The 15,644-nt window shown below is 37.4% G+C and overlaps 1 protein-coding gene across 1 annotated transcript in view; it reads right to left on the bottom strand.

Moving 5' to 3' along the window:
• The window catches only part of Wnt6 (Wnt oncogene analog 6), a 47,493-nt gene that overhangs the window by 15,945 nt on the left and 15,904 nt on the right, over positions 1 to 15,644 (bottom strand). The window contains exon 2 of the mRNA XM_074085318.1: positions 8,179 to 8,399. Within this exon, the coding sequence (XP_073941419.1) occupies positions 8,179 to 8,399 (221 nt within the window). The remainder of the gene's footprint in view (positions 1 to 8,178; positions 8,400 to 15,644) is intronic.

Raw genomic sequence — 15,644 nt, forward strand, 5'->3', positions numbered from 1 at the left:
TTTTCGACCAATATTTATAAAGGCAATACATAGCTGTAAAACAAATATTTAGCTGCGAGGGGGAGAGAGAGAGGACATTTCAAAATTCTGTTTACTACAGCTTTTTGCTAATTATGAGCACAATATTTTGCAAAAGAATCCCTGAATGGAACGATGGTATTCGCGTTGGAAGACACCTCACACTATAAAGTACTGTTCAAAGAATATGCGCATACATGGCGAAACTATAAGACTTCTGTTTTTGCCATTTTGACTACGGAACCCGAAAAAGTCACTCAATTCTGAGTGAAACGTGCTCACTCATCTCTTTGGTCTAGAGATAGAGCCAGAGACCGTAATTTTCTAACTTATTTTCGTCAAACGGTATAGGATGATGATGGAAAAAGGTGGTGAATGGGTCCATGAGCGCCCGTGCGTTAGACAAGCAGCCTCAGGATATGAATGGACAGCTACCTACTTAATATTTCTACTGATAGCAGTCGCGAGGGCAACTTAAATCAACAATTTCGTGCTTGAGATGTCGATTACTGCTCGCGATCCTGATGTTTGACTTTCAAATAACTCAGAAGACTATTGTTTATTCCACCATGATTCGACGAGCCGACATTCGCTATATCGAGCACTTATAAATATGTAGACGCTCTTTATTTGGTGACTCGCGATCGTTTGTCAGAGTTTGAAGGCTCCAAACGTAGCCTGAGTCCGGGATCGCAGCCACTCTGATTCTTTACGATAATTACGATAAAGCGGTGTACTTACCCGCCGTAATATAATCGATATCGAGAAAAATGACTATCATTATACGGATGGAGTGGACCAATATGGGACATCGACCATAAGGGTGAGGAGATTAGATATAAGAAATGCGGCCGGATATTACACTATAATTAAGAACATTTACGTGTCGGGGGCGCCAAATTTATCGCTGAGTTTTTTGTTGATATGAAGCCATCAGGTATTTATGTGGGGGTCGAAGATACACGTGTGAGGTCCGACGGGTCCAGTAGTCAGCAGGTTATCGCGTGGTAATCTTTATGGCGGGGCTCCTCGCTGCGACCTGTCCACACTTAATGGCTCGCGAGCCGGAGCCCTGCCAGCGTTTGGGAGCCCGTGTTTGTGGCTTTGTTTATAGCTTAATTAGGCTGTTTTGTATAAATGGAAATTGGACCCAGCGTCGGCTCTAGGAGATAAGGTGTCGAGGTATTTACGATTTGATACCGCTTCGATTCTTAACTTTTTTACAATTCTCGTTTTGTTTTGATTGAGTTTTATTGAATTTAATGTTAAGACGCGCTTTATAACTGGAGTCACGATAATTTGGAGATATTTTATTGCTTATTTTTGTGCGTTCGTTTCCAATTAAGCTTTGGAAATCATACTGTTTTTATTAGCGCGTAGGTAGGTATTTAATCGTACGTGATCACTCCTTTTGAGGTATCTTCGTGCCTTTAAATGAGGTAGTAAAGATTAAATTGTTTCGCTGTATTGTAACGGAGAAATTTATAAGATAACGTTATTTAAATAAGACTGAAATCCTTTTTCATTGATAAAAATTTGACACCGAAAAAACGACGACCGCCGGAATGCTCGGACTTACTAATGAAAGGGACCAATTAAAGGTGATTATTTTTTCTCGCGTCTACAGGACGATGCGGACTGCTTATGATTTTATGTACAAAATAAAAAGGCAAAATTTTACGATCGCGACGAGTTATGTTGACACTTACTTGACAACTCTTTAAACTCTTTGGTATGTCCAGTTTGGATGTTTTTATAGCAATAAAATACGACAGAACTTTATTTTATTTATTCCTCTTTTGTTGATTTTTGATATAAATTATGAATGAATATCAAAGGCTGTGTAAAGAGGGATTTAAATTAAAATAGTATTTTCCCTGAATGAACGAAACTACAGGTATTTCCGCAATAATTGAAATAACAAGGTCACATTTTTTTTGTAAGAACAAAACATTAAACCTTAAATGGTCGGAGACAGGTTCGAAAACGTTTAATCGTAGTTAACCATATAAAACGACTGGTTCGAAATATTTCATACTAGTATCACTGCTAAAAATTTCATACCTTTTTAAAGTAACCTACTAGCGTTAAAGTGTAAATATAATAAACAAGTTTAAAGCCATTCAATAAATATACATTGGGCATGTATTGTTTTTCTAACTAGCCACACTCAATTTCTTTACCAAAAAATTTAGATTTTCCACAAGAAAAAAAAACTAAATAACAACATCCTGTAGAATTTTTTACTTGTCACCATTTGATAAAAAACCAGGGACTAATTCGGATCTGTAGGTTGGTGCCACCCAACGCTGTCGCATCAATTTATGGCCTTTTAATCTAATTTGTTGATGGTACCCCTCCCGCTACCAGCCCACGCGTAAGGGTTCGCTTTTATTAAAGCGGAACGGAGTGGAGCAGAGCAGAGCTGACCAATCAACCAATCAAATCAGTTAAAATCCAAAAATTCATAACAATCACTCTATATCTAGCCTAAACAATTTATATATCTACTAGCTTTGGTCCGCGGATTCGCGCGCGTGGAATTTGGTTATCGCGCGCTCCTCCCTCGAGAACTGTGCATTTTATCGGGATATGTCACTCTCTGGCCCATAAACTATATCTATGCCAAAAATCACGTCGATCTGTCGCTCCGTTGACGTGAAAGACGGACAAACATACATACAAACACACAAACACACACTTTCACATTTATAACATTAAGTAACTATATCTTTATGTATCTAATACCTTTAAACGAGCAATTCTTGTATATATATATATATACTAGCTTCACCCACCCAGTTACTATTCATAAAGAGGTAACTTTGTATATAGATAATATACTGTGCTCTGTCGAAGATATTATCTAATACTAATATGGAACCGATTCAAAAAAATTCAATTTAATTTTCAATGGAAAGCTAATTTCTGATTAAGTAGGATACTTTGAACCTGAAATAGTCCAAAATTACTATGCACCGCAGACAAAGCAGCGGGCAATATCTATTTACACATTTATAATTATATATTATAAATTAGTAACTCAGTCTCCCAGTGAGCCTGTCTCTTCAGAGTATTTTCACGTACAACGTTTACTTTAACATGTAAAAAGAAGCAAACGCTTTAAAAACTATTATTAAACATTAAAAACATTGTATCAATATTAATATTTCATTCGTAATCTTATCTACCGTCATTCGATAAATCTGATCGAAATTGATAACAGTTACACGCTGAGGCAAATTAAGAGAAACAAAAGCCAAATTAAGCTATCAGAGTTCGCGATAAAATATCTAATTAATGTATTTTACATTAGCAGAATGGCTGTCGATCCCAACAAAGTCATAAAAACATGCTGACATTTAATATAATCTGCGCGTGAGTCGTTTACGCTTAGGGTCACTTAGGCTTACGTCGATGCTCGAGTTTCTTTAAAATGCCTCAGTTTCACTAGTCCATGAGACGTTTAAAGATTATATTTATGGCTTTCCTGTTGCCCGCAACACTGTCCGCGTAAAATTCGGTTATCGGTATCACCGGGAGCTATGAAATTTTCCGACATAAAAACTAGCCTATGTCCTTTCTCGGAACTCAAACTATCTGTATACCGAATTTCATCTAAATCGGTTCAGCGGTTTAGACATGATGATGGCGAAAGTTTATAAGTGGGACAGTGGGATACATACGGGTTTTTATTAAGATTTTGAGAAGTCAGCCTTTCATTACATACACAGAAATCTATATTATTAATAGGTATAATAATAAGGTATGTCACACAGACACATTATGTGGCATCTTTGATAGACTCTGGCCACCACATCCACGAAAACCGCGGCCAATTAAAAAAAATAGGCTGACAACACTTGCTGTACATTGATTAAACGATGTTGATACTTAGAAATTATTTAAATTTTCCAGATATTAAATTATGCTGGAGACTCTTTAAGCTGCATCAAAATTCATGTAGTAATGTGTGAAAGTTGATGATACACTTTAGGAGTCCCTTGGTAAATTAATATGACCTTTGTCAGTGCCCATTTCCGTACAGTCCAGACGCATCAATTTTTGGACCATTTTGACCAGATTGGCATTGAATATATCTTCTAAAGTAATCTTATAGCAGAAGTATCAAAGTTATCTAAGCCGGGCTAAAATGACAATTTTGACAGTCTCAAAAATGATACCAGGGCCCAATTGCATAATAAAGTACAAGCTAATAGTGTTAGTGAATTTCAATACAAAATCGCTAATAATATTAGCTTGTACTTTGTTATGCAATCGGGCCCAGATTAAAGTTTCGTAAAAATGCGTGGACAGCTTTCGCTGGCCAGAGTCTAGTTGAGCCTGTGTGACATATCCGTTGTTTTATCTTTTTTCTGCATGAACACAAAATTCATATTATGTATATAGATATACCTATACATGTGTCACACAAACTAAGCTGCCAAGTGAGTGGACTTGCAAGGTATAAGGTTGAAGTTCATCGATATGGACCTCCGCAAGGCAACGCCAGAAGCAATAAATATGTACATATGTCTTCTCTAGGATAATATACAGAAATCCACAAAACGATGGACGGGCAGAATTTAACAGATACGATAAGTATCATTAAAAATGAGCTGTGAAATTTCTTTGAATGAATTGCAGTAATCTAGGGACGATATTAATGAAAATTAATATTAAATAGTGCTTGATAAAGCATCATAATTAAATCAAATCACTCGATCAAAATCCTGGGGTATCTAATATTTTAAATTATCTACTCTGAATAGCTAACCAAGCGGAACTGTCTAAAAAGTATATCTGTTTATTTTGTATAACAAATAGGTCTTCATGTCAGCTGGTATAATTTGAAACCCATTTTCAGTATTTTTGAAGTTCACAATCAAATAAACACAGTGTCAATAAAAAATGCTCCACAAAAGGTGTGGATGCGGTCCCACATAAGTTTATTGCGGGTTCTAAAAGCTCGGTGGTGGGGTTTATAAATATTTTGTGTGCGAGGAAATTTTGACAAATACCACTTAATTTACGCTAATGAATCCAAATGAATGCACATTCGACGACTAATGGTCGGGGCGCTAGTGAGGGGACAGTGTTTTAGGTATCGATAAAAATGTTGCTTTATTGCGGTGTAGGCTTTTGTCCACAAACGTACAGTACCACTACCATAAATTTACAGTGACCGTACTCGATAGCGACGGCGTAAATTATTTGTATGGAGAAATGTACATAAATAAAAATAAATTGAATTGGTTGCCCATGTGTAAATACACTGATGAGAAAAAGACGTTCTCAATTTACACATACGTCTCCCCTGAGTTCAAAAACAAAAAATACGGGCAATATTCGTTACAAACAAATAATCTTTGCAGGTGGTAGGACCTTGTGCAAGGTCCGTCCGGATTGCTACCACCATCTTGCTCGCTAGTCCTGCCGTGAAGCGGTAGTGCTTGCACTGTTGTGTTTCGACGTGGAGAGTGAGACAGCCGGTGAAATTGCTGGCACGTGAGGTATCCCATCTTGGACCTCTAGGTTGGCAGCGCGTCAGCAATGCCCCTGGTGTTGCGGATGTTTGTGGGCGGTGGTGGTCTCTTACCATCAGGAGACCCACTTGCTCGTTTGCCATCCAGTCGAATAAAAAAAAAAAAAACTGACATAAACATATTTTACCAATTAATATGATGTTTGTATTAGTTAATGTTTTCTCTGTCACTAAAACATATTGAAAGTGTGTTCCGAAAAGTTTATGAACTTTAATACCAACCCTGTCTCAATAAAAATATAACAATTTATCGATACTCAGTCGATAAACTAATCCACATCATTCACCGGGTGCACTTAGATAAACGAGCAGTCACATAAAAACCAACTCTTTTAGGCTAATCGAATTAGGCTTCGATATCCATCGCTGCGTTTAACACGATTTGCATTATTTGCCCCTCACTAACAGAACAAAAAGTGTTGTCCGTCCGTCTACGTTTATGTTGATTTCTATTCAATTTAATAATATACTCGTATTATCATTAGCAATATTTTTATGTTTAAACTTATATTAAAATACGTTTTGTAAATATAATATCATGTCTTTTTTAACACAATTATGTCACATAAAATAAATATTTTAGTGCTTAATTTTCGAATGTAATTTTTCAAATTAAAAGGTATGAATATTTATAGGACCTACAGTGGTAGGTACTTTAACACATAAAAAACGTGTAAATATTCATGTAGGTGTAGACATGTAATGTATTTACATAATGGTGACGTATTTTAACTTTATAATGCTTGTTAAGTTGTTAAGTTTCGTTTGTCTTTACTGTTACTCCGACGCTGGCCTTTGTCAGACACAAATAAGTTATCATTTTATCCCAAATAAGAAATTATTTAATTATTATTAAAGGTTAACGGACTTGACTCTCTGTAACTTTTTGTAAATAGTCTAACACTAAAAGCATTTTAACATGCATATCATTAATTAGGTACACTCCAAATCCAATCACAACTAAAATCGATTCTCAAAAATATTTTGTCAAAATCAGTTCAGAATTTAAAAAAGAACAAATTTATACAAAACGGTTGGCCGCAGGCGTCGTCGCCGCGCACTCGCAGCTCGATTAATAAACAGCAGGTAGCAAACCTTTGGACGCGTTTACAATATCTTAAATGTTGATGAACTCATCGCAGTCATTCCTTTAAATCTATTGATTGTTAAGCTTTTGTGTTGATTGGTCGTAAATAGAATTTTCGATTCAATAAAATGTCGTCTGAATCACCGGATTAATATACTGCGTCATAAATTCGAATTTGCATCGCAGTGGTAATCTTGTGCGGAATGATGTGTATCTGTGCTTTGTGGTCAGTGGTTTATTGATTTGTTAATAAAGATTATTGGTCTTACCTTGCGTTTGAGCGCTAATCGTCTAAACGCAAAGTGTATTGAGGTGGATTTTTATTGACTAGGCTTTGGTTGGGTTCAAAGCCTTTTGCTAAACCTAAGCTTTAGTATTAACCATTTCAACAGTTTATTATTATAAAAATAACACAAGATGATTGCCATCATAAAAATCATGACGTCAACTATGAATGATGGTAGTGGCAGTGAACTTACCTCGCACATAATAAGTATCTTCTTAATGCTTAGTCTTCAAGTGATGTAGGACTTTCTTTTTCTGAAGCAATCCAGAACTAAAGCTCGGTCTTTCGGTCGGTTGGTGAAGGTCGGTAATTACCGACCTTCTGGTCCGAAAGACCGAGCTTCTGGTAATTACCAGATAGCCCAGGGGAACCTGACTGCGAAGTTTCAGATCCGGGGCTTTATCCCCGATCGGGGTAGATATTAGTCTTATATTTATTCAAGTACTTATCTATCTATCTATTATTAATACAAGGTGTGTTTACTTCGGGACTAGGTCAAATGTCCCGTGATATTTATTTATTAGACAGGACTGGTGTAGTTACTTCGCATCAGTATCTTCCGCATACTCCTTCTCTGCGTAGTGCAGTTCCACCGGCGGTGCCGGAACTGGTGCGGGCACTCCGTGGCGCCGAGCGTGACGCCGCGCATGGTCTTCAACAGCAAAGCAACTACGAAACTCGAAAGTCGAAGTTCGTGTCGTGCGGTCCCTCTGACACTTATACTATTTAATACGAGAGCGAGAGGGACGGTACGATACGAACTTCGAGTTACGAGTTTCGTAGTAGCCCTGCTGCCCCATCTCGTACGACTGACAATTTCTTCCACGTGCTTTGTTTCTGCGTGGTGCAGTTCCACTCGTGCTGGAATTATGTTTATGTAACAGAGTGCAATACCTTGCACATAATGAGTATCTTCTCCATGCTTAGTCTGGTCTATCCTACGATCTCACTTGAAGTTAGCCGAAAGATGTAGGCCGTGGCGGACTAAGCTAGTTCGGTGCCTGAGGCGGCAAAGCTGAATGAAGCACCCCAGTCTTAAAAGTTGATTTAAGTATTAAGCATATTTTAGTCTTGTCCAGGAATTGGTCAAGAGAAATTATGGATAGTTCGAGGTCCCCCTGGACTGGAGACTTGAGATGGCCCACACTTTCTGCCCCAATGTTAGTCCGCCACTGAATGTAGGACTTTTTGTAAACTAGCCGGTACTGAAACTCGGCCATTCGTCAGGACAAGTGTAGTTACCTCGCATCAGTATCTTCCGCATACTCCGCCGCTGCGTGGTGCAGTTCCACCGGCGGTGCCGGAACTGGTGCGCGCACTCCGTGGCGCCGAGCGTGACGCCGCGCATGATCTCCTTCAACAGCCCCGTCTCGTTGCGGCAGATGTGCGCGAGGCGGCCGCGCGCGCGCCGGTTCCGCTTGCAGACCATGCGCGGGTCCAGGATTACGGCGCTGCCAGACGCCCTGGACAAAAATAAACATATATCAGAGACCATATTCTCCGAAGGTAGAAAGACACGGCGAAAGCGATCGCGAACTTTAGCACGTTAGATATAGAAATATTACGAGTTTTAACCTAATGATTAATCAATCAAAATAAAAGGTCTTATTTTTATAATAAATTGTTTTTTAAAGATAAATAAACAATAGAACTAAGAAAAGTGTTTTCATTAGTCTTAGTTGAACTACAGGCAATATTACTTGTCCGTAATCCTATTTATAGAACCATCTCCAAAAATATGACAGCGGTTAGTACCGCTGGCAATTGCATGAGGACTAGTGTAGGACCACGGGAAAAGAATGGAAACGAGAGACATAATATTCCAGTTTCGAGTGCAGTGCCCGTGATATTCTTTTCCCTCGTATATTAACGTATAATGAATGTGCTATTTTTTGTTAGCTGCTTTTTTTATTGTTCACTTTGTATGTTTTCTTTTGTTCACTTCAAATTGTAGAAGTAGATTTTGACCTCATTCCAGTGATCGGACCGTTTTCAAATCTGGTACACTGGTATTTCAAGTAAGCATTAACAATAAGCTGGTATCTAAAATGTTTTTTCAAAAATCTTACGTAACATAGCAAATATAAATAGTTGTATAGTTTTGCAGCTCAAATTTCTGCCTCTACCATACCACCTAAGCGAGATCAAAAGCCGCTAAGAACCCGTCTCATATTACGATGTTCTAAAACTGATTTTTAATTACAAAACTTGCACAAATGCCTCGTAAACCCGGAATCACCTACAACTATGCACTAGGCAAAGCTAACCATGCAACTGATTTCAAGCATGCGCAACATTGCGGCGTGCGGTCAGTTACTTGTAACTAGTTAGTTTGATAGACCAGCGATGTAATGCTAGTTGCACGAAATTACTTGCATGATGTAAACTGGGCCTAAGGGTTGCCAGGCGTTATTATTAGTCGTTATTACTATAAGTTCATAAAAATAAAAATGATAACAACCGTAGACATTACATACAAATTTTTGACATATATAGGTAGGTATACTAAGACACAAAATCCCTACTTAATGTTATAAATGCAAAAGTAACTCAGTCTGTCGGTCTGCCTGCCTGTTATACTTCTTCACGCTTAAACAACTGAATCGATTAAGATGAAATTAGGTATAGAGTTTATAACTATAGGAAGTACATAGGCTACCATAATGGTGGCCTATGAACTGGGTATCAGAGCCAACAGGTCGAATGTGCATTTTTGATACTTTACAAGTCATTCGTCGTTATTTTTCTTCTAAGGTATTATGGACTATCGAACTTTTTTAGTAAATTTAACTAGGTTAATAAACTAAAGAAAGCGATATAACAGTAAGATGGTCTGAAAGAGGACAAAAATTTTAGTATGATTCTAAAAAAGTGAGTTTGGTAAAAATTGGACATCAGGTCGTTTGTCCAGCATTTATAACGAAAAAAAAAATTATTTTGACGCGTTCGCAGCTTCGGGCTAGTCCTTAATGATGGGGCGTCCGGCCAAACTGGCTGGTCTGTCCGGCTATTACGTTTGAGGACCTGGCAACCCTAGGCCTAAGTGTCGATTTACGCCATCGCCGCGGACTGACGCGCGCCAGACCCGCCGACTGATCCGCTGTTTACTCGATCGAGTTCATTGTCAGAGCTCGCTACTTCGAATAAATTTAGGCATGTCAGTTATTTTACTGAAAAGTTGATCTATAGTGATTGATTGGTTTAGGATACGTATCAAAATGCATAAAATTATAAAGTAATAATGAACGAAACACATCATTGTTACAGAATTGTTATAAAGTAAACCTAACCTAACCTAAACCAATCTGTAGATAGATAGCACGTTCATAATTATTTTTATAATTATTAGTTTCATCGAAAATTCCGAAAATTATGTATTTCGTCCATCTTTCTTAATAGACACATTTTCATTGCTTTGCTCCATACATAAAATTACTGAAAGAAAGAAAGAAAGAAAAATGATTTATTAACGGTCCCAACAGTACCACCACCAAACACAAAAACAATAATATATTACTATACAAGCAAAACTGCAGTTTCTATCATTCTATTTTCACTTTTGTAAAACTATCTAAATATGTATTTTATCCTGTATAATTGTTGTTGCTTTAAGTTCAGTCAGCTGAATTAAGGCTTTATCACATTACAGCACGGAGCGGTGTTTGTTAGCGTAGCGAGAGTTAAGGCGTGTTCGCAAAAAAAGTGCAAACCACACTATCCTACCCGCAACTGTTACAAACCTTTTTGGTTTATCAAGACATCACGAGCCGTGTTTAGCTTTATCATTTGTAAACTCCCACAGAAAACTAAAAAGTGCAAAAAGATTGATTTATGAATGCGCTTTTGCGAATTTATTATTACGAGTACGTTTACGTTTTTTTCACGTGATTTTGTAATGCGGATGTTTTATATTGAAAATTTTAGTTTAGAAACGCAATTTATCTACGTTAACGTATCGTTTGTGAGAGTGTATTAACCTCTTCATGATTTCGCTTGTTACGACACGGCTTAGGTACTGAGGATTACACTACTGTGTAGACGTTGCGCCTAATTGTCCTACTGATATTATTTCATTTTGGTGTGATAATGTCATATTGATTTCTATTGTGAATGGGGCATAGAGTTTTACAAATAGCCAATATAAACACGTGCAGTGCAGTGATAACGTAAATAAGATAAACAATGACAGCGAGAGTGCACGCATCATACGCAATATTAAGGATAGATGGAGCTCTATACGCGGTAACATTCATCCGCAGTTTCTTCAGACTAATCGTCATCTTGATGTTATGGTCTGTCCCCAGAATTCGAGATACTAAAATGACAGTCTGAAATGTCAAACGTAAAAATAATGTGGCCAGCATAAAAGGAACAGTGCTGCTCCGTGATTTCGGTTTCGTAAATAACCGATAAAATGTTTATTTTACGATAGCAAAAATAACATTAATGCATTCAATATTCTACTTTCCATTTTACTTTATCATACGATAAAGTGATGAAATCTAAGCACAGGTAAAAATACAGTGTTCATCACTTAGTGCCAACGTAAAAAATAATACAGAGGGGCTACTACAAAACTAGAAAAACGAAGTTCGTATGGCACCGTCCCTTTCACTCGCGTATTGAATGAGATAAGCGTCAGCGGGACGGCAATATACGAAGTTCGAGTTCTGCATTTCGTAGTTAGGGCCAGCAGGGCTACTACGAAATTCGAAAATCGAAGTTCGTGTCGTTCCGTCCTTCTGACACTACTATTTAATTTAATACGTAAGTGAGAGGGACGTTACGGTACGAACTTTGATTTTCGAATTCCGGAGTAGGCCCTCAGATATCACACAACGTCATTGTTCATGTTTTTCGTATTCAAGTGGTATTCAACCGATTTTCGTTACTTTACTCGTATTGTCATCGGATGTGATCAGTGCGTTTTCTCTTGTTTTTATTTAGATATTCATATCATAGAATAATAAATCAAATATTCATTATTCTCATATTATTTAGTTAATGTAAAACTTACTTAGAATGAAATTGAAACTTAAACATCATTATCTATAAAAAGTCGAAATATCTCGAAAACGGTCGCATTTTTATTAGACCTATTTTACCTTTTCTAGAATGTCCTAAGTGCCCTACATTTTAGTACATCACGAATCCGTTCATATCTTAATATTTTACGACATACATACATAGGTACCTACAAAAATCTTTCGGTAATAACCGGTTGCGGCACATCACTATTTATGAGACGCAAAAAACAGGTAACACATGAAACGTCATTTTAGTATCTCGAATTCTGGGACAGACCATAGATGTGTCGAAATATCGGAGCTCATTAAAGGTAATTACCATCTATATTAGAATTTCTCAAAGTAGTCCAGGTGGCCTCAGGGGTCTACGGGAGACCAGACGGTGGTCCATGTCGACGTGAAAAAATAATGGGAGGTTTAAGAATTCTGGGAACATAGTACAAATGTAGCAGCAAGCGGTCTACCGTAAACAGTAAACATTTGAAAGTGGTCTACGAGAAAAATAACATTGGCAACCTCTCATCTATACCTATCCTATTAAAAAATGTCTAATGTAATTAGGTAACCGTTAATTACCTTAAACTGTTTTTATGCAGACAAAACCGTAGATAGAAACTAGATTTTGAACAAATGCGTTACTCGTAAGTACATCTGGTACACTTGCACCACTAAAATTATAGTTAGTTATAACTAAATAGTTAAAAGAAGCGCTGATTCACCTCTTCCATGAAGAGTTAATTAACACAAACAACTAGTGATTGACCTTCGTTTTACTACTACAGTAAAAAGCGAGTACAACAGTAAAAGTCAGGGTTCTTGTAAAATACGGCCAAACATACCGGTAAAATACAAGTTTACTTACCTAACACACTCGATAATAATGTTTACACCATTCGTAACATGTGTAGCGGTTGGCACGTCGGGAACGCGAGGTATTACCAAAAAAGGATTCGGAAATTCCAAAGTGTTAGATAAAGATAAAGGAAAAGGCTGAGAATATGTAAAACGTAAGGAATTAACCATTAGAGTAGTCTCATGCAATTTAGTCCTCAAGGCAGTATTTATAAACCTTAGGTTTTTTTTAGGGTTGAGTCTTCTTAACGGCCAAAGACACTAGGTCTTTGCTTTTGTTTACTTCCTGGTTTAAATACCTAATTATAAATTAAGATGTTCTTCAGAACCACAGAGGACTAGGCCAAAAGAAGACGGCGAGCGATTTGTGACGTTTTAACCTAAGCTGTCAAAATTTTGCAAAAGATAAATATGAGCTCTTTGTCCAGCAGTGGGAACTTGATAGGTTACTATTTATACAATAAAGATTTTTTTGTAGTAAATAGGTAGCGTCAAGAATGTAAACATGTATAATCGCTAACAGCACGCTTAAACTCTCCTTTCGAAAAATCAAAAAGCAACAATTTGAACCGAAACCCGGGTTGACTCTAAATTAAAAGTCCACGGAACAAATAAACGCGCATCATCATTACCGACGCTTACATTAGCTGAATCAATCTGAGCGCGAGTGGCGGCTGAATGCGCGCGCGCTGACACCTAGCGACGTGTGCGCAGCGCGGGATTAATGCGGCTATGCGATGCGACGTTCGGTATTGGGAGGAAAGGGAAAGAAAGTGTCACAACTTTGAACATGACACTACCGTGAGACATGCGTAAACTCACTCATATTTAATGAAATAAATCCGGACGCCTTAAATCGAGTTTAGCTCGACATGTTTCGGTGTAGAGCCGTTGCAACAGCCGCCGAGTCGCGTTGCTCTGAGAAGAAGGGCTACGAATCAGCCCGAAACATTTAAACCGAGTTAAACTCGATTTAAGACTTGTGTTATCCAGATTTATTTTATTAAATAAAAGTGTCAGCTTTTTGAATTCATCAGATTTAATTGTGTTATTTTTAGTAATCATGCGAGTTCGAATAGGTACCTACTTGATATAAAAAAATGAAAGATAGTTATCTACATAGATATTGGCGATTCCTTACTATAAATAACGTACATGTTAAAAATTAAATGTAGTATTTAAAATAACACATGTTTGTATGTCTCATCATCATAATCAGCCATAGGACGGCCACTGTTGGACATAGTCCTCCCCCCATAGACCTCCAGTTGCCTCGGTTGGAAGCGGCTTGCATTCACCGTGAACCCGTGACTTTAACCAAATCATCCGTCAATCTCGTCTCCCTAAGCACAACCCTAAGTGTCCAAAATACCTACAATGTCAGCACTACCAATATTATTCTGTAACGTGCAATGTAAACAAATATTTGTCACAATGTGTGATAATTTTTCTATGGAAGAAAGATTGAAAACATAAATTTGGATCATGTAAGTGAAAAGATGAGGACTATCACATGTTTCATAAGCAAGTATTTATAAATATATCATTAACCTTGACTGTACAGACTTGAACCATCTACGTCATAGTTTTTAAAGCCAAATGAAGGCCATTGCCCATTTTTTTAATACACACGAAGCAATTGAAAAAGGGTAAAAAGTCTTTTGTTTTACTATGCATTGTAAAAAATACTTAGACAACCCCAATTGTCATCTATTACTTCAAGTAGGTGTTACCAAGGTGCGAGTTAAGTAACGAGTAGGTACTCTAAAAGTAGTGTGAACATTTTTCTCTAAACATTTACACATTATCACATTGTGACGTCGATAACAAAATACGTACGGCATTGCCAATATTTACCATACAAATCACTCCTCACACTATGGATTACTGTTACGAAACGTCATTGAATTTTCGGTATATTCTGGCTTCAATATTCACTTCGGTTTCACTTTGTCACCACGTTTCTGGAAACTAAACAAACACAAGACTAACTCTTGCTAAAATCAACTTAATACACCAAATTTACGTCAGCGTTTCCTCTGTGTTGATATATGATGGAATTTTGCCAAAATGGCGGCACACCTCTGCCTATCCAGACGAATAAATTAGCTGTGATAAGTTGTATGTCAATTAATTATTCTTCAAAGCACCATGTGGCCCGAGTTCGACCAAGCGCGGAGAGGAAACGTGCTAATGAAGAAGGGGAGAGTTAACGAGTTACTGCAATATTTGGGTTAACACTTGATCAGCGTATTATTGTGATAAATAGCTTATAAGATGATTGAATGCATGACAACATTGACGTTAGAAATTGTCAGCTATACAGGTTGCCTCTGAAAATGGGGTTTTAAATGCAAAGTTCAACTTTATTCGCATAACTGTGCTACCTTTATTTTATCACATTTTCAAATAACTTTTTTAGACATTTTATTCATCTTCAAAGTTTAATCATTCAATCAGTGTTCTATTAGAAATGGTGGTGTTATCGCTGTCTCATGGTGCAAGGGCCAAACTTATATCTTCAGCCTTATGTGCACTTACTACCAGATAGGATAGGTTTAACGCTGGCCAGTTTTGAATAAAGAAAAAAAAATCAAACACGGAAATATGATACAAAAACTAAAACAAATGCGCATCACTAGCCGCGTCTATAAATCGCTTACGGTGACAACAATGAGATTGCTTGGCACGCGCGTCTCTCTTTTAATGGGTTGCAATGTAATAAACCGAGCTGTCGGCGGGTTAGGAATGAATTATCTCTCGCTAACAGAAGAAAGTTACGACATCCCGATCGTCATCGCTTTAGCTAACAGCTAATTGTGTTAGATA

This window comes from Choristoneura fumiferana, chromosome 3 (assembly GCF_025370935.1).
Source record: "Choristoneura fumiferana chromosome 3, NRCan_CFum_1, whole genome shotgun sequence".
In the NCBI taxonomy this organism is placed as follows: Eukaryota; Metazoa; Arthropoda; class Insecta; order Lepidoptera; family Tortricidae; genus Choristoneura; species Choristoneura fumiferana.